The 19,852-nt window shown below is 48.8% G+C and overlaps 3 protein-coding genes across 5 annotated transcripts; 1 reads left to right on the top strand and 2 right to left on the bottom strand.

The window, feature by feature from the left end:
* Positions 1–6,284: 6,284 nt before the first annotated feature.
* LOC125539641 (WEB family protein At5g16730, chloroplastic) lies at positions 6,285–9,558 on the top strand. Its single transcript, XM_048703139.1, has 3 exons — positions 6,285–6,557; positions 6,775–7,078; positions 7,169–9,558. Exons 1-3 carry the CDS (start codon positions 6,538–6,540, stop codon positions 9,230–9,232), a joined length of 2,388 nt encoding a protein of 795 aa, XP_048559096.1. The 5' UTR covers positions 6,285–6,537; the 3' UTR covers positions 9,233–9,558.
* Positions 9,559–10,755: 1,197 nt separating this feature from the next.
* LOC125539643 lies at positions 10,756–13,819 on the bottom strand. 3 transcript variants are annotated; one of them, XM_048703140.1, is made up of 11 exons: positions 13,666–13,819; positions 13,205–13,253; positions 12,887–13,006; positions 12,697–12,791; positions 12,313–12,518; positions 11,970–12,158; positions 11,687–11,893; positions 11,424–11,577; positions 11,233–11,296; positions 11,069–11,146; positions 10,756–10,975 (listed from the first exon to the last, which is right to left on the bottom strand). In XM_048703140.1, the coding sequence occupies exons 1-11, from the start codon at positions 13,720–13,722 to the stop codon at positions 10,896–10,898; spliced, it is 1,299 nt and encodes a 432-aa protein (XP_048559097.1). In that variant the 5' UTR covers positions 13,723–13,819; the 3' UTR covers positions 10,756–10,895. The 3 variants fall into 3 exon arrangements, with proteins under 3 accessions (XP_048559097.1, XP_048559098.1, XP_048559099.1); XM_048703141.1 differs by having other exon boundaries at positions 12,697–12,798; positions 12,887–13,011; positions 13,666–13,807; XM_048703142.1 differs by having other exon boundaries at positions 12,697–12,798; positions 12,887–13,011; positions 13,550–13,702.
* A 496-nt stretch (positions 13,820–14,315) lies between these two features.
* Positions 14,316–17,014, bottom strand: LOC125539644 (uncharacterized membrane protein At4g09580). Its single transcript, XM_048703143.1, has 4 exons — positions 16,709–17,014; positions 15,367–15,637; positions 15,011–15,181; positions 14,316–14,903 (listed from the first exon to the last, which is right to left on the bottom strand). Exons 1-4 carry the CDS (start codon positions 16,867–16,869, stop codon positions 14,742–14,744), a joined length of 765 nt encoding a protein of 254 aa, XP_048559100.1. The 5' UTR covers positions 16,870–17,014; the 3' UTR covers positions 14,316–14,741.
* Between the last annotated feature and the right edge of the window lie 2,838 nt (positions 17,015–19,852).

Genomic DNA, 19,852 nt, shown 5'->3' with positions numbered 1-19,852 from the left:
ACAAAGGAGCCCTCGAGCCATGTTACGTTGGGCATCTTGCCCACCATGGCACCTCCGCACTCCGCCTGGCGGCCGCCCACCACCTTCGGCTTGACATTGAAGGTCTTCAGCCATAAGCCGAAGTGGGGCTTGATGCGGAGGAAGGCCTCGCACACGACGATAAACGCCGAGATGTTGAGGATGATGTTCGGGGCCAGATCATGGAAATCCAGGCCGTAATAGAACATGAGCCCCCGGACGAATGGATGGAGAGGGAATCCCAGTCTGCGGAGGAAATGTGTGAGGAATACTACCCTCTCATGGGGCCTGGGGGTGGGGATGAGCTGCCCCTCATCTGGGAGCCGGTGCGCGATGTCGTCGGGCAGCTATCCGGCTCTCCTCAGTTTCTTGATGTCTCCCTCCGTGACGGAGGAGACCATCCACCCGCCTCCTGCTCCGGACATGGTTGGATAAGGTTGAGGTGGGAAGTGTGGACTTGGGCGCTAGAGCTCGAATGTGCGAAAATGGATGAGCAAAGGAGGAAGAAGGCGTGGATAGAAAGGAAAATCCTTATCCCTTTATATGGGCGGGCGAAGCTAAGCATCCCCACTTGCCTGGTAAAACTCGCTTATCCCCCAAGCGCCGCAATTGATGGCGCGGTTGGGTTACCCACGCCCGTATTGATGAGAATCCTGTAATAAGGGGACACGATCTCTGCTTTGACAAGACGTGTCAAAAAACTGCCTCGCGTTATGTGCGGGGCTGGTTAAAGGAAACGGTTCGAATAATCACCGGGCCATGACATAACGTCATGCTGCCAAAACAAGCCAGCAAATTAGATCTGCAAAAATATTATTCTCTCTACGGTGGAATGTGGAACTTATTTTGCAGGGTCGGACACTATCCTCGTATTCAAATTCTTCTGTGATGTATTCGGAGAAGGAACCCGCCTTGCAATGCCGAAGACAATACTGCGCGCTGGACTCATCGTCATTAAATCCTGGTTCAGGGGCTACTGAGGGAGTCCTGGATTAGGGGGTCTCCGGACAGCCGAACTATCTCCATTGGCCGGACTGTTAGACTATGAAGATACAAGATTGAAGACTTCGTCTCGTGTCCGGATGGGACTCTACTTGGCGTGGAAGGCAAGCTAGGCAATACGAATATGGATATCTCCTCCTTTGTAACCGACCTTGTGTAACCCTAACCCTCTCTGGTGTCTATATAAACCGAAGGGTTTTAGTCCGTAGGACAACAATCACAACATACAATCATACCATAGGCTAGCTTCTAGGGTTTAGCCTCTCTGATCTCGTGGTAGATCTACTCTTGTACTACCCATATCATCAATATTAATCAAGCAGGACGTAGGGTTTTACCTCCATCAAGAGGGCCCGAACCTGGGTAAAATATCGTGTCCCCTACCTCCTGTTACCATCCGGCCTAGACGCACAGTTCGGGACCCCCTACCCGAGATCCGCCGGTTTTGACACCGACACCTCCCGTGACAGCGGGGTCCTATTGGAAACTAAGGGATATTGAGGCCTCCTTTTAATAGAGTACCGGACCAAAGCATTAACACATAGTGAATACATGAACTCCTCAAACTACTGTCATCACCGGTAAGTATCCCGATTATTGTCACTTCGGGGTTAACGGATCATAACACATAATAGGTGACTATAGACTTGCAAGATAGGATCACGAACTCACATATATTCATGAAAACATAATAGGTTCAGATCTGAAATCATGGCACTCGGGCCCTAGTGACAAGCATTAAGCATTGCAAAGTCATAGCAACATCAATCTCTGAACATAGTGGATACTAGGGATCAAACCCTAACAAAACTAACTCGATTACATGATAAATCTCATCCAACCCATCACCGTCCAGTAAGCCTACGATGGAATTACTCACGCACGGCGGTGAGCATCATGAAATTGGTGATGGAGGAAGGTTGATGATGACGATGGCGACGGATTCCCCTCTCCGGAGCCCCCAACGGTCCTGATCAACCCTCCCGAGAGAGTTTAGGGCTTTGCGGCGGCTCCGTATCGTAAAACGCGATGAATCCTTCTCTCTAATATTTTCCTCCCTGAAAGTGAATATATGGAGTCAAGGTTGAGGTCGATGGAGTGTCAGGGGGCCCATGAGGCAGGGGGCGCGCGCCCCACCCTCGCGGACAGGGGTGGGCCCCCTGACGTAGATCTTTTCGCCAATATTTTTTATATATTTCAGAAATAATCTCTGTTGATTTTTCAGGTCATTCCGAGAACTTTTATTTCTGCACAAAAATAACACTGTGGCGATTCTGCTGAAAACAACGTCAGTCCGGGTTAGTTGCATTCAAATTATGCAAGTTAGAGTCCAAAATAAGGGCAAAAGTGTTTGGAAAAGTAGATACGACGGAGATGTATCAATGCTCATATTGGCTTCTACATATTCTACGAAGATCTTTAATTATCGGTCAAACCGCATAACAACATACGTTGTTTTCTTTGTCATCGGTATGTTACTTGCCCGAGATTCGATCGTAGGTATCTCAATACCGAGTTCAATCTCGTTACTGGCAAGTCTCTTTACTCGTTCCGTAATGCATCATCCCGCAACTAACTCATTTGTCACATTGCTTGCAAGGCTTATAGTGATGTGCATTACCGAGAGGCCCAGAGATACCTCTCCGATACACGGAGTGACAAATCCTAATCTCGATCTATGCCAACTCAACAAACACCATCGGAGACACCTGTAGAGCATCTTTATAGTCACCAAGTTACGTTGTGACATTTGATAGCACACTAAGTGTTCCTCCGGTATTCGGGAGTTGCATAATCTCATAGTCATAGGAACATGTATAAGTTATGGAGAAAGCAATAGCAATAAACTAAACGATCATAGTGCTAAGCTAACGGATGGGTCTAGTCCATCACATCATTCTCTAATGGTGTGATCCTGTTCATCAAATGACAACACATGTCCATGGCTAGGAAACTTAAGCATCTTTGATCAACGAGCTAGTCAAGTAGAGGCATACTAGGGCCACTTTGTTTGTCTATGTATTCACGCATGTACTAAGTTTCCGGTAAATACAATTCTAGCATGAATAATAAACATTTATCATAATATAAGGAAATATAAATAACAAATTTATTATTGCCTCTAGGGCATATTTCCTTCACGTTGTACTATCATGATAAATTTGCCACATGTTGCCTCTTACTAAGGTTATCTCTAGTTAGAATACAATTATTAGCAACAAGTCATAAGAAAACATGACAATTTGGAGGAATAGGAAACTTTCATAACCAATTCGAAAAGGGGGCAGAAATCCCAGCATAATTAATCATCTTATAGCAAGACTTCGTAATATAATTACAAGATGCTTTAAAAGTCCATATAGGCTTGTCAAGATTTAAATTTGGGACAAAAGTCTCTAGCAATAACAATAATTCATGCCATATAGCCAAAAAAATTAAAATCAAAACATCTTATAAAATTTAGCTTAAGGTTGGTCCCATCCCAAACATGGGCCATATTTCCAAAATATCCCAAAACTTAGTTTCCAAAGAATTCTCACCAACTCAAATATCAAGCCAAAAACTAATGGTAATACCAGCTCCGATAATTCATCGAAAGAAAGGTCTAACAACAGCAAATGCCCAGGTAACACTCTTCCAAGAGGGAGAACCCACACCCTGTCTGGACCAAATGACACTGGGTTTACAAGTGTTATATTTGTAGTCCACAAGAGACAACCAACTCTTATTATCACCATGGAAATATCATTTGGTCCAAGAAGCAAGCAAGATCAAACTAAATTCTCTAAGATTAGGAACACCTAATCCACCAAATTCTTTTTTTTTGTCACAAGCCCCTAGTTGGCCATATGGTATTTATGAATATCCCAACTGTAGGATTTGGAGTATATCAACCAGGGGGGTGAATGAGAAATTTAAAATTTCTTTCAGAAACTTGAAATCTCTCAGTACACAACAGTGAAAAATAAGCTAAACAGAAACAATTATGTCAAAGAAAACATACCAAAAACGGATGGACAAGTGATCGAAACAAAACAATACGGGTACAAAAGAGAAATCACACGACACAAATACTACAAAAGATAAACTACCAGTATTGCAAGGGCAAAGATGAAACCAGTAATGCTCAATACGACAAGGTATTTGTTCTACTAGGTCACTCTTCTGCAAAAGAGTTACATCTGGTTGAATGGAATTGTGATCGAACACAGTAGCAAAACTCTCTCCGTCCTATTTCTCGGCTTCCACGCGAGTTTAATGGAGGCGTTTGAATTTCGGCAAGGAGACGTATTCAGTCGGGCGTGCTGCGGGCGGTGCTCTCCACTGGCGTGCTGCTTCAATTGCGGAGGTAATAAGAGGTCGTGTCCGTCCTGAGCCGCCTTCAATGTGAAGCGGCGCGCTCTACAACGGCATGAATGCGGGCCGCCGAGTGACGGTGTGGGCAGGACGATCAGAAGCGGGTGCGGTTTACGAGAGAAAACACGTTCGGACCACGTCGGGGACTGATACAAAACCGCGTTGATGTTTCAGAGAGGGATCACTCTCTACCACGGCGTGATGTCAATCTCTAAAGTTACTAAAAGAACTAAAATGTCATGTCGAAGCAGCAAAAAGGTTGTACAAAACGCCACCTCGGAATTGCTCCACACACGACATCACGTGGCCGATCCATGAACGACAATAAATCCAGCGAACAGAGTGTGGGCTGTGGACGAGTTTCGGTGGCTGGGATTCATCGTCGTGCACTGGTCGTCTGAATTAGTCGTCCGCCTAGCAGTGCTGAACGCCACCTCCAGGGATGCTTGTCTAGCGAGAAAATCGTGCAAGTGATAGCATCATTTTCGGTGATCGCATGCTATAATTGAACCGGGTGATTGCGTGTAACATTTCGGCCACAACACAACACGGCATCGATTTGTCATCGAGTAGCAGTAATTGTTTTGTTGTAGTGTGCACATGATGTGCTAATGACCGTGTAGTACCATTAAACATACATGTGGAGCGGCTGTTTTACTCCGGACGCAAGCTGCTGACAACTTTACGAGTTTTTACGACGGCATCTCCCGACTCCCGAGCCATCCGTCCACCGCGCAACAGCACCGTGGCCAAATTCCAAAGCGAGTCATCCCGCGACTAGTAACCACAGCGCACCGCCGCGACGTGCCCCTGTCCCCGTCCCTGTCGTCGCAGGAGTCCTCCTCCCATCGCGAAAGCCGCGTGCTTAAACAAATCCGGCTTCCCGATCACGCGCGCAGCGGCAGCGCGCATAGGGGTGTCGGTTCCTTCCTTGCCTGCGCTGTGCGCTCCACGAGTTTCCCGGAAACCCGCACCCGCCGGGAAGCGCAAGGCGACGCACCGACCCGGCGATCGCCCGCAAAGCCATCACCCTCCGCTTCCCCTTCTGTTTGATACCTGCATGTCTCAAGTGCGTGCGTCCTGAATTGCACCGGCGCGCACGCGTTTGGGTCGCTGAAGAGCGGAGAGGATGAGTCGAGCCGCGGTTCAAGCGTCACGTCTCGCCAGCAAAGCCACACTACGCAATATAGCATAGGCCACATACACAGGTAACGTCTCATGAAAAGCAGGGAAAATAAAATTAAGAGCAAGCCCGGTTTGAGTATACTACTCCCGCCTTTCATGCGTTTTCCCGTCGAATGGCAACGTCAATTCTCCGAGCAGCAGGGACCAGAACATAAATAAATGATGATGATAAAAAGAGCACACACCCAAGGGGCGAATGAAAACAAGGGATGACATTTACGCGGCCTTATTTTCCTCATCTCCACCTACGCGCGCACACGCATCAAACAATAATGATAAACATACAAAGAATTACACGCAATTACACGCTGATTAGGATTTTTTTCCATCTACAACCAAAAAAGAAAGAGGGAAAGAATTGGCTGCCGCCACGCTTTATGAGGTTGCACAGAATAGAATTAGAACGGCGAGGTGGTTAGCGAAAGCGATGCCGCAGCCGCGACCCCGGGGCAGGGTGGTAAAGCGAGCGAGCTGGCTGGCGCGGTGATCATGACGGGAATGACACTACTGCCAGTAGTACTTACTAATTAAACACTCGGATTAACCCGTCTCACTCCTGCGCGCTGCCTTGCCCTTCACTGCACCTCCCTCCACTCTCGGATAAAAACAGAGGCAGCAAAGCTGGAAAGGTTAATGCGAGCGGGAACTGCCCCACAAGAGACACTGATCAAAACCCGTCCCTGCTTTTTCCTCTCCTCTCTCTTTTTTCCCTTGTCCGCATCGAGTGAAATTCCGCAGCCCCACCCCACCTGGCCTCCTCCCCCCTCCACTCCTCCATGTTCTTCTACTAGCCGCAGACGGACGGAGCTACTCTGCCTGCCATAACCGCCCACCAAGGAGAGAAAACACCACCTCCCCCTCCCCCTCACCCACCACTCCTGCCTCCCCCGACTTCGCGCTCGCTGAGTGGGCGTCGTGCCTGCAGCGCCGGGTAGCGGCCGGAGCAGCGGCGGCGGCGGCGGCAGGGAGTCCACAATGCTGGGCGCCAGGAGCAAGTGAGTCATCCGCCGACGCTCTCTGCATTCCCCTACGATTCTTTTATCACTGTTTCTATTTTGGAGTGATGGGTCGGCACGGGCTGGATGGTTCTTGGTAGCATGCTTGCTTGGTTTCCTGGAGCATAGCATAGATCTGGCTCGGATCTTGGTGGTTGGGGATGGAGCTGCCGAGTTCTTGATCTGACGGTAGTTTTTTGCCTTTTCTGGTGAGCAGATCTGGCCTGGCCGACGCCAAGGGCGACGGCAAGCCGGAGGGGAAGGTCGGCAGCAAGCCGAGCGCCAAGCCGGAGGCCAGGAGCAACGGCAAGGGCACGCCACCGACACCCAGGGGCGAGACGCCGCCGACACCCAAGGGCGACAGGCCGCGGAAGCCGGCCGTCCCCAAGGCGAATGCCGCCCATGGCACGCCGCCGAGCGCGCCGCGCACGGCCGACAAGTCCCCCAGGTCCGCCGACCGCAAGTCGCCCAAGGGCGCCACCCCAACCCGGATCACCGCCACCACCCCTCCTCCTGCAGAGGTACGCACGATTCCTCCTCTGCTTGTGATGCACAAAGCATGCTTCCTGCTTTAGCTTTAGTGGAATCTTAGTCGTTTGATTGGCTTGCAGAAGCAGGGGAAGGCTGGGAAGCCATCTCCCGAGCCGCAGGCCGCCAAGCCGTCCCAGGAGCTGCAGGCGCAGCTTGATGCCGTCCAAGAGGCGCTCAAGAAGGCCATGGGTCAGCTGGTGGAGAAGGAAGAAGAGAAGGGCAAGGTTCTGGAGGAACTGGAGTGCGCCAAGAAGGTGGCCGATGAGGCCAATGCGAAGCTCAAGGAGGCGCTCGATGTGCAGAGCAGGACCGTGGAGATCCAGAAGGTCCATTCCATGGAACCTGAGCAGGTGAGCAACAATGATTCTGCGCACGGCGAGGAAGATGAGCTGCGGAGGAAGCTGAAGAGCATGCAGAGCCAGCAGGAGGCCGACGCAGCCGCGCTGCATTCGACGGTGGAGCAGCTTGAGAAGGCAAGGTATGAGCTGGCAGATGCAATTGATGCCAAGAACTGGGCGCTTAGCCAGGCAGATGATGCCATGAGGGCTTGCGAGGTGAATACTCAGAAAATCGAGCTCCTCAACGCGGAGGTGGAGCGCCTGAAGGTGCTGCTTGATTCCGAGGTGGAGAGCAAGTCGAGGGAAGCTGCTGACCAAATCGGAAAGCTTGAGGCAGAGAATTCTGTGTTGAAGCTTGAATTGCAGAAAGCAAAGCTAGCTGAGAAGAAGGTGATTGAATTGGAGGGTGTGGTTGAACAGCTTAGAGTTGATGTTGCTAATGCCAAGAAGGAATGCTCAAAGTCAGATGAGTTGGCTAATGGATTGAAGAAGAAGGTGCAGCTGTTGGAGTTCCAATTGGAGGAAGCCGATCAGTCTCTCATTTTGAAAGGCAAGTCTTTGGATTCAGTGATGGAAGAATTAGATGAAACAAGCACTTTGCTTAAAGACAAAGAATCTGAAGCTGCTGTACTTCATGACAACGTCAGATCCTTGGAGGATGAGGTGACCAGGCTCAAGGAAGAAATTGACGTGACAAGTGAGCGTCTTGATGCTGCAGAGAAAGATGCATCTGACCTAATTGCAGAGATCGAAGAGCTAAGGATGAAGCTACAGGCAGTAGAAGATGAGAAAACAAAGGCGCTGAACAATGACCAGCTTGCAAGTTCAGAAATCGCGGCCCTGACTGAACAAAAGAACGAGCTAGCCAAGGAGCTAGAAGCTAGCAAAGATGAAGTCGAGAAGGTTAAGAAGGCAATGGAGGGTCTGGCCTCTGCCTTGCACGAGATGTCAGCTGAATCCAGAGAGGCCCAGGAGAAATACCTCATCAAACAGGAAGAGATCGAGCACGCTCGGGCACAAGTAGAGGAATTCAACAATAGTCTGCAGAATGCCAAGGAGAGCTATGAGGTGATGCTCGATGAAGTAAACTACGAGAAAGTTTGCCTCAAGAAGTCCGTTGAGAGAATGGAGGCAGAAGCTAAGAACGTGTCTGAGGAATGGCAGTCCAAAGAGCTAAGTTTTGTCAACTCTATTAGGAAGTCAGAAGAAGAGATCGTTGCTGTCAAAGCTCAAATGGACAAGTACTTGGCCGTGGTGAATGAAAAAGAAGCTGAAAATACCGAGCTGCTGGAGAAGATGAATCATCTGGAAGCTCAGCTAGTTGAAGCCAACAAGGCTAGCGAGGAAGCCAAGGCCGAGACCCGGCAATTGAAGGACAAACTATTAGACAAGGAGAACGAATTACAGAACATACAAGAGGAGAACGAGGACTTGCAGGCAAAGGAATCGGCTGCTTCGGAGAAGATAAAAGAGCTCTCTTTCCTGGTGCCGAATGGAACAACAAATGGTGGCAACAAGGAAGAAGACAATGAGAACGGAGGCGGTGTGGATGACGAGCCGGTTGTGGTGGTTGCCAAGATGTGGGAGAACAGCAAGGTTACCGACTACGACTCGTCCAAGGAGAAGGAGAACGACGGCGAGTCCGAAGTCGATCTGGAGTCCAACAAGGGAGACTCCGGCCTCGACAGCAACGGGCTGCAGTCCGCAAAGCTGAACAACGGCATCACATCGCCGACCAAACAGCAGCAGCAAAAGAAGAAGAAATTTAAATTTAGCGGCTTACTGAAGAAAAAGAGCTCAAATTAGCACAAGATCACAATCTTATGTTTGTTCCTTTGTTGTATGCTATGTGACATCTCCTTTCTTTGACTAGCCACCCACCCATGCCTCTAGTTTTCTGAGTCTGTCATCATGGTAAAGCAAGTGTTGGGTGTTTCAGAGAATACAAAAGAGCCGGCCGATTGTATTTACAGCCATGCGTTTGTTTCTTGCATTTGTGTAAGTTCAGTGATGATGATTCATGTTGTAGTCATAGTGATTGTATTTATTCATACATATGCCCTGGGTAATGGTGTTGTACATGGAACAGAGATTTCCAAATCAATGCAGTTCTTTGTTTTTGTTGAAGCAAATTCTTTGAACAGATATAAATTGAAATTTTGAAGGAGTACTATCATGGTGCTCTATCCATGTTCCTGTTGACCTGATGTCACAGAATGATGATGGTGGCAATGGGGGTAAAATCTGCTGTACCATCTGATGGAGGAGGACCAAAGCATGTGAGCCAGCCAGGAGTAGTATGGCTCCTGATGAGGCTGTTGCCCATCAATCAAATAATGGGGTTTGCTCCACTCCAGCTAACCCTTTTGCTGCTCCCAACCACCCGGGCTAAAAAGGCCGGCACAAGAGGGGAGGCCTGCACTATGATGCATGCATTATGCATCGTTCATGTGACTCACAACTCACAAAGATGCAGTACATGTTGGAAGTTCTACTGTAGGTCCTATGGTGGAGCGATGAACTTTCCAATGACAAAATGCACCCGCAAATTATTGGCTCCAGATGGGTGGTAGTAGTGGTACCTTGGGGCGGGGGGCTAGCCTGTCTCTGAAGGGTGGCCACTCGGTACAAAGGCCCCTACTGCTCCAGCCTTCCAGGTCAACACAGGCCCACCAGATTAGTAGGCAATGTGTTGTGTATGTACAGCAGAATTGATACGCAGCGTGCTTTTTGGTTCAGTTAATGTGTGCCAAAGGATTGACAGGCGACAGAGTGTACCTGCAGCAGCACAAAAACATGAGGCCTACTGCAATGTACTACAACGAGCGACTCTCGCCGCCCGCCATGCCGGTTTGATTTTCAGTCGCCCAGCATATGCCAAAATTCTGTAAACGGCCAAATGCGTCCAGTGATGATATGCCTGGTGCACGTCTAATTGGGAGTGGCGTCTACTGCTGCCCCCGCTTGTTGTCTTGTGGGTGGATGGAGGTAAGATAAAGAGGAGAACCGGAAGGGGACCCCGGCGCAGCACCAGTCCTCGCTGAAACCATGTGAAGATCTGACATCTCTGCAATCTGCATGATAAACAGAGCAGCAGGGCTCAATATTCCTGCCACTACATGGCATGTGTCCCGGAGTGGCGGCACCGGCCTCTGCGTCCTTGAGACGCCGCACTGCGTCTGCATCACCGTCGTATTTGTTGTAACAACAGGAGCTCACGACGCTCACTGGGGCCATCAACTACCTACTGCTGTGACACAAACTGGAGTGCACGACCTGCTAATGAGATTATTACGAAGGCACAGCAGCTCTGCATCCCAACACCAAGAGGAGACAAAGCTAATGATGCACTCTTGTTCAGGAAGGAGATTGGGGTAGCCTATCTCAGTTCAATTCAGAACGCAACAAAGCCTATCTAGGCCCCGGCGTAAAAACACCGTACACTGAATTAGGTTAACACTTATATCTATCAGAATGAGAACTCCTCGGGTAAATATTTGCCGAACTTGCCGGATATAAAGCCCCTGTACTTCCCCTTGAGTTCAGCCACTGCAATCAAACGGCATGTACTTCAACGACAGAAAACAAGCACACTGCATGGTTGGTGTTGACTATATGTTTGGTGCCATAACAGCTATTTACCTCTAGTGTCCTCAGGCTTGCTGCTGTCTGGCATGCCGTTAGATTGCGCCAGCTCGATTAGTCTCATCAAGTCCTTGCCTGTAATTCATAGTGTCTGAAGTGGCCTCCGTTCCAGAAAATCAAACAGAATAATAAATGAAGGGCACGCTGAATGTAAATTGTACCATCAATTTGCTTTCCGGAGCTCTTGGCATTGATCAGATAAGTTGGTGTCTTGTCGTTTTTCAACTGCAAGGGTAGAGACTCAACTTTCTCAGATTTGACGTTCTCATGTTCATACTAAACCAACAATTGTTGTAATAAAGGCTAGCTAAAAGGCTATAGAGAGGGAAAGCAAGGAAATTATGCAACATACATGCAGAAATAAGGAATTTGCGAGGGCAAGCTGGTCAAAAGGAGAGGGGGCCCTGTTGTAAGCTGGGACAAATTTACCATCCTCATAGCCAGCTAAGAAATGGTAGGCTGCCTGACCTGGAGTGAGCTTTGATACCAATGGCAGGGCATCAGTGCTGAAAGTACAGAAGAAGGTAACATATTGTTAGCACAGTAGATATAATGTCTCATTCCTTCTCATTTTAACCTGCTACTTGTACCCATGAAGCACATGCTCTCCATTACCTATCAGATGATACAACAACCACTGTAGCTGGTTTGGTAAACAACTGTGGTGCTCTTGACTTTGTTGGGAACAGCACACTAGATTGTTTTGAAGAGATAACTACACCGCTATCAGTGGAGACAAGAACATCCTGAATTTCGGAGCAGGACTTGATGACCTCCACTGGAGCAAACAGCAGTACAATAGAACCAGCACAAGACAGAAGCCTGGTACACACAGCATGGAAGATGAATAATAACATATTTAGGGAAAGGGTAAAAAGAAAGATCAGGCAGACTCTACCAGCCAGGGACGGGGAGGCCTCCTCTTGCAGACAGTATAGGGGCAGCCAAAGCAGTAAGTGCATGTTTTAGCATAGTGGAATCAGCAAATGCTTTACCACATAGGATAAGTGATGAGCGTTCTATGTCTGCCACTGCAACTCCATTAGCATATTGTGTCCCTGAACCCAGAGCATTCCTGACGTTGGTACTGTTAAGCAATGCTCAACAAGAAAGGCAATAGATTAGTCCAGTCTTATGATATGGCCAACCGCCAACTACAGCTAATGCTCCGAGCTCTTGGTGGCAACTTGAATGCATGCACAAGTTAAAAAATGTGTAGAAGAACTAAAAAGATAAATTACCTGATGGAACTGGCAACATATATAGTCAAAGGGCATGTGTCGTGGGAAATCGCACGATCTGGTATTTTCTGAAGGATATTGGAGAGTGACATGATGGCAGAGGGGTTGTCACTAATAACACGGACCTTTGCATCACATTCTGCAGATGAACCAATGGCACCATCTTGGACATAAAGACTTGAGATGGATGAAAGGTGGAAGGTCACCTAACAGAAGCAAACAGACAATCAAACACATTGACACTGAAGCTCAACTGGAAAGTAGTAAGTTAAAATTCTGTCGGCTGACAAAATGAGGCCAACGGTGCTTCTGAATTTCCGTCAGTTCATGAGAATCATTGTGTTACCAAGCCATGGAGAGTAAAATAATAAATAAATAACCTACCTGTTTCAGAAGCTTTGCAAATTGAGCTCCTGAAATATCAGGGAACCCACCAATGACATTTCCTTTAACATGAAGTGGAGTACCAGACAGACGCTCTGCATGCTCCAGAAGCAGGTACCAGGTTATACATCTGTGCAGCATCAAATGTAAATATACACACCATGACTAAATGACATTAATTTGTATATACCTGCATAAGTAGTACCACTTTTCTGAAGCTCTGACGGCTCCAAGTTATAGAAGACCTTGTCTTTTACGACGACGCCTCTCGCAGCAATAGCCCAATTGAGACCATATGAAACTTCCTGGTCTTCTCTGTGCAATGCGGAGTAGGCGAAAGAAGTGCAAACAGTTATAACTGACTGAACCAATGAGAATGAACAACATAACTGAAAAGGAAGTTATTAATCCATGGTATGATCTTGCACAGCATAATTTTGTGTTTCTGGTCACCAGTGATTAAAAACTAGGAAAAGAGGAGTACGGTATGGCTAGACCCCAAACTTACCTCGGCAAGGCAATAGTCTCTCGCTGCTTCGATGGTACCAGCACTGGAACTGCACATTTCAGAGGCCAAAATATCACGACAGGGTCACCAAAATGTACTGTCCCACTTCACAATCGCAACCAGAAAACAATCGAAATATATTTTCCCATGAACTACAGATTCGCGTTTTGCACAGAAGCCTCATTAAAATTCCACACTAATCGAGGCTCTTGACCCCTGTCCGATCTTCCCAACGACACACCGCACAAGCACAGAGCTCAGATATGCAAATCAGCCATTTCTCTACTTGGCCCTACATCTACTCCTCCTGCCTAGGTTAGGGTTCTACAGCGAAGCAACGTGTACCTGGTGGATCCTTGGATTTTTCTCGCGGCCAACTACTTCCCCAATCCGCCAAAGCAGCAAACAGAGCGATTCGTAAACGGCGGAACACAAAACAGCAGAGCGGAAGCTGGACTCACTAGCTGGAGGCTCGCCGCCGGCGAGGATGCGGCGCGGCGGCGGAGAAGGCCCAGCATGTGCCTCGCTCTCCGGCTTGGGCGCTTGGCGGCTTGCGGCGCGTCTCTGACCAGTGGAGGAGACGGCGGGATGGTGGCCACTGCATGGGCCAAGGCCAGTCAAAGCCCGTCTTAAATTCTTATCTGGGCTTCACTACCCCAATTTGGCCCGTCCAAAAAACTGACCTTAGCAATTCTCAAAAAAAAAACTGACCTTAGTTGATCCTCAAAAAAAAAAAAAAACTGACCATATCTGCCCTAAAAATTTACCTGAAAACGCTTCTCTAAGAAAACAGCTTGGTCCAAAACTTGACACTATCCTGAAAAATTTACCTGAAAAACTACTCTCTAAGAAAACACCTTGGCCCAAAACTTGACACTATCCCTTTCAGGATCATCATGCTGTCATCTCAAAGAAAAAGAAAGTTCATCATGGTGTTTCCCCGAAAAAGATCATGAGTACTGATGGTCAAGTGTGACAGGCAAGCATATTGAACCGGCTGAGATATAAAAACCTGAACCCCGGGCTCAGAAAAATCCAGCTACACATAAGGGGAAAGGTACAGCAAAATCAAGCTGCACATAAGAAGGGGAACGGCGCAGCAACAGACAAATTGTCATTGAACCACTGAATATGGATTGAATGAATCTGGTCAATATATATACAAGGATTTGGACTAGCTGCCAGTTTCATCTAAATAAACAGCATCGCAGGCTGACGAACGGCACACACGCTACTTGTCTACACATCCGAAGCATCTTGCCTGTGGATGGGCATTGTGCTTCCCAGATTCATTCATAACAAACAATGTGGGGGTGACCATGAAATGAAATAGTGTTCTCGTGGCGACGCAGATCTCCAGCAGGCGGGTGACGGGCAGACTTGGGGTCCAAGGTCCCGCCGTGCTGCTGTGTCGTCGTGTGAACTCGCAAACCATGTGTCATCCACCTCACAAGGCCTGTATGGCCCAAATCCAATGAAGCCGCCGCATGCTGTGCCTTGGTATGTACAGGTGGGCTAGGTGAGTCCTCTTCGGTGTTCATGAGGCGCCTGCTGCGATTTCTGGTGCCGTGTCTTGCGCCTCGTCCTTGCTCAACAATGCTGGTGTGACCGAGACCACGCCGATCAAGAAAAGCAGGGCTACTGACTGGGTGTCATACAGGTCGCTGAGCGATGTTAGCTCTCCCAGAGCAATCCCAGCCTGGATACAAGAAATGAAGCAGGCAGTGGGGTTGAAGTTAGCACTAGCATTGTATGCACTCAAGGGCAGTATATGGACATGCAGTATATCTGAAGCAAGAAACTTACCCTCACGGTCACGTAGGCTGCTGGGATGAGACCGATAAGAGTTGCCAATAAGAAGGTATGGAAGGGCACATCAACAATGGGCGATGCCAAGTTGATGAAGGTATTTGGCAATGTTGGGGTGACCCTGAGGAAAAGCATGTAATTCAACAGCTTTTCTCTTCTTTTGGCGACCTGGAAATGCAGACAAATCACCCATTTTCAGCTATGAGTTACTACACAGTTCTAAAGGATCTTAAATCAAAGAGTACAGTGATTCAAATTATTTTTAAGCATTCCCAAAGAAATTTAAGATGTTATGACACTACACAGTGTTGAAATAAAACCACAATGACTAATATTGGTGCTGAACTTATTACCTGCTTCTGGAAGAATGTGAGCTTGTCTGGCCACAGCACGAACACCAGCGGTTTTCCAATCATCTTCGACAGGAAAAAGCATGAAGAAGCACCAGCAGAGGCAGCAAAGACAACCAGAGCCACACCCCGGAGTTGCCCGAACAGAGCACCAGCAAGCAATGACATGAATATTGTCCCTGGGATCATGAAGGTCTGCATGAAAATGTACACAGCACAGTAACCTATCAACACCTGTACGGTGTAGTCACTGGTATAGTTCTCAAGATGGCCACTGCAAGGAAACCATTTGATGGTTAGAAACTGAGGGGGAAAATCCATCATCAGCACGCAGCACAAGCAATTGGACGCTCCCAGTGCACATGCTTTTCAGCTTAAGCAAATAATCACAATAGCAATGGAATCATAACGCGACGATGTGCATTGCATAACTATAAAGCGTGCGGATAGCTCACACGCCTGCGACAGATACATGTTACGTGTGGTGATTATCAATACTAAACAGAAGGCACATGAAACATGCCAGGACCAGGTCCAATGCATATCTCGGCAATAGCTGGCAAAGTGGCAAGAAAGCGACATGGTAATTTGAGAAAAAAAATAAATGATTGCTTACTTCATCAAGAAAACAATGTGTCAAATTTCTTTTATTATTATAAATTAGTCCGTGGAACCATGCTAGATTGGTATTGGAAATGCAGGCTTTAATTTCAGCTCTATCCTGTTATGTTAGACTAACAAGATAAAACATTAATCGGAGCTGTTGTTTCAAGGCCCTATATTCCCAAATTTGGAAATCAGTTTGAAATAAATCGGCAGTTCATACATGCCCAAATTTATCAAAGATGCAACATGAACTGGATTTTTTAAACCAGATCCATGCCCTCCTTCTCGCCTACCAAGCCAAGGCTGAGGTCGTTACCAAATCAAAGAGACAACAACCACTAATCCCCCCCCCCCCCCTAAACTAGCATCTATCAACTGTTCCATTCACAAGGCTTGGATCCATGAATAGCATGTGGTTTCTGCATTGAAAACCTACCCCAAAAATCTCCGTGCAGAACGCAATGGCATAAGAAATCTGCAAATATACTCATCGGCAGATCCGCATAAACCGACCGACGCGCTCTAGGCACAACCAAAATTGACGCAAATCGAATCGCCTCTTCTCCTCCAAACATAGAGGAAGACGGGCGACACAACGATGGAACCACGAAAACTACGCGAATGAGGAAACTTGCGGCATGCGATTGCCCGAAAAGGACGGGAGGCTCGCGCGGACGCAACCGAGGACGCACGCACCAACCGAAACAAGAAATGGAGGAAGAGGATGAATGATGATTACGTGAGGATTTGGAGTTCGTGGAGGTTGCGGGGCAACTTGAGGAAGCTGTAGTCGGAGTCCGGCATGGAGAGGTAGACCCCGACGAGGCCCGCGGCGAAGACGGCGGCGACCCCGGCGCCGAGCGCGGCCTCCCAGACCGGGAACCTGTCCTCCCTCCCCATCCCCTCCCCCTCCTCCTCCTCCTCCTTGACGAGAATCCGGCCGGGGTCCGGGCGAGGCGAGGAGCGGAAGAACGAAGATGAAATTTGGGGAGGGGGGGAGAGCTTTCCTCGGCTCCCTTTCCTTCCTTTCTCTCCTCCTCTCTCGCCGGCTCCCTTTCCAGGACGAGTTTATATGGCGGAGGAGGGAACGGAAGGGGGGAGAGCGGAAAAGGATTGGAATATTCCATTTCTTTCTTTCTTTCTTTCTTTCTCTGCTGATTTAGCCAGCCCTCCTCTCTTCTCTCTGTAATAATAACTTGAACGATTTGCTGTGCGTTGGCGTGACGATAAACATGTTTCTTTCCTTTTTAACACGATACAGACGCAAACATTTATACATACACACACACTTATCCCTACAAACTCACACATTCATACCGTAATTTTATGAACAATTTCGAGAGACTGAGCCGGATATCATCTTGAGATTTACAAAGTCACCATATGCCCCTCGTAGTCGACGGGAACATCCCCTTCCACTGAAAACGCATCGCCGAAAATTCTGAAATAAATTCAGAAATTGTGCGAGCACCAGCGCTTCAACACTAATGGGCTGGGATACCACTGACCCTCTAACTATCCAAACATAGTTTGGTTCGCTGATTTTTGCTTTGTTTTTGAAATACAAATAAACATGTTTCTTTTGCATAGGATAATAAACATGCTTTTTAGGCCAGATTTCCTTTGGTCTGTGGCGTCTCGGGCACTCCAAATTTAGGCCGGTCTCGCTTGGTTTACTTTTTTGTTTTTCCCCCGCTTTCTTTTTGAGCTGGCTTTTGTTACCCACTTGTTTATCGTGCGTTTTTGTAGAGGACGCGCCGAGAGTGTGTGTGTGTGTGTCGGGCAAAGTGACTGTTTTTGCTTTCCAGCTTTGCTTGCCCCGCGCTATGTATACTACGTGTCGCCGTGCTCCTAATCTGGCCTTAAACTGGGCTAGCAGTAGCTCGGATCCGAATAGAGAGATTTGATGTGACATTTACCATACAAAAATTTGAAACGGCGAGCACGTTGGCCTTCGTTTCCATTTTATAAGCCAGGCAAGGTAGGAAGACGAAATGATTTGGAGTGTGAACCATGTCGACGCGGATTTCAGTCTCGTTTAGACATCAACACGCCTGCCTGCCTCGGTGCCTCTCGCCGACGAGCGGTGGTGTGGAGGCGACGGTGCGCATGTTCGTCCTCGGTTGGGTGGTTCCGCTGGGGCCGAGGCCGAGGAGGATGGCCGTGCGCGCGCCGACGACACGATGCAGCTTGTAGAACGCCGCACCGCACCGCACCGCACTGCGCGGCCATCTCCTCCTCCCTAGGTGAGGTGTCTCGGAATCTGATGTGAGGTTTCGCTTGCCACCGGCGACCGCAGTGACGGAGATCGACCGTACTGTAGGTCTGTGTCACGCGCGCGGGCGCGCTCTCCCTCTCTCTCACTCACGCTCATGGCGTGACCCGTGATGGCGCTAACTAACTGCGGAGTTAGTTAGGAGGTGCTGTGTAGGTCTGTGTCACGCGCGCGGGCGCGCTCTCCCTCTCTCTCACTCACGCTCATGGCGTGACCCGTGATGGCGCTAACTAACTGCGGAGTTAGTTAGGAGGTGCTGTGTAGGTCTGTGTCACGCGCGCGGGCGCGCTCTCCCTCTCTCTCACTCACGCTCATGGCGTGACCCGTGATGGCGCTAACTAACTGCGGAGTTAGTTAGGAGGTGCTGTGTAGGTCTGTGTCACGCGCGCGGGCGCGCTCTCCCTCTCTCTCACTCACGCTCATGGCGTGACCCGTGATGGCGCTAACTAACTGCGGAGTTAGTTAGGAGGTGCTGTGTAGGTCTGTGTCACGCGCGCGGGCGCGCTCTCCCTCTCTCTCACTCACGCTCATGGCGTGACCCGTGATGGCGCTAACTAACTGCGGAGTTAGTTAGGAGGTGCTGTGTAGGTCTGTGTCACGCGCGCGGGCGCGCTCTCCCTCTCTCTCACTCACGCTCATGGCGTGACCCGTGATGGCGCTAACTAACTGCGGAGTTAGTTAGGAGGTGCTGTGCTCCATGAATCTTCTCGTACTGTTTCCCTCCCAACAGCAACGGAAAAGACCCGCCTCAAGTACATTTCCCATTGCATTCGCGGCCGTGCTACGTAGACGTGCGACGTTAACCGATGCCGCCGGGCGCATCTTGTTCATGTACTCCTAGCTCTGACCGTGAGACCGAATCTTTTTCTCGACTTTGTTTTTGCTCTCGCTCATAGGCTGACGGTTATAGTTGGTCTGAATTAATATTAGTACTTCCGAGATCACAGCACATGGAGAGATATCGCTAGGCCTTTTTCTCTCCTCCACTGGGGTCGTCCCTGGGGGGTACCCGTCTGTTTCTCTGCTTGTTTCTGTTCAAATCTCGTCTGGCTCGGCGCACCGGCCTCCCCATGTGTAACGTGTTGGCTTGCAGTTGCAGGCACCCACCACCCATCACGCACTCCGCTAACCGCTAACCGCCACTGACATTTCCCGGTTTGTTTTAGTATTTGTACCAGTATAATATGCAGCGAGACAGAATTCCACTGCGCATGTGGTGCCGCGGCACGATCACGGTGGATCGGGATTCAGGGAGATGATGATACTGATGCCCAAGTCTGGCGGAGCACCTGCAGCCCAACCGTAACAAACTGGGAAGCAGGCGTGACCTCTTCCGTAGGATCCGTCCCTTCTCATGGAACGGTACAGGTCCTGAACATGCATCATGTACGTATATGTATCATCCCTGCCGTAAGCTGACAGAGACCAAACGAGATATATACACCTAAACGAGAGCTGAGAGATACAAGGGCCAACTAAGCTGTGCAGCAGATATGTATGCCTAAGATGAGAGCTGAGAGAGACCGCCCAGCATTGAGTGCGAATACAGCTTTGGATTAATACTACAAGTCTTACTCGCAAAAAAAATGAGCTTTGGAAGACTAATAA

Source organism: Triticum urartu, chromosome 2 (assembly GCF_003073215.2).
Source record: "Triticum urartu cultivar G1812 chromosome 2, Tu2.1, whole genome shotgun sequence".
In the NCBI taxonomy this organism is placed as follows: Eukaryota; Viridiplantae; Streptophyta; class Magnoliopsida; order Poales; family Poaceae; genus Triticum; species Triticum urartu.
Note: the sequence above shows the minus strand (reverse complement) of the source record. Positions and strands in the feature narration are given on the sequence as shown.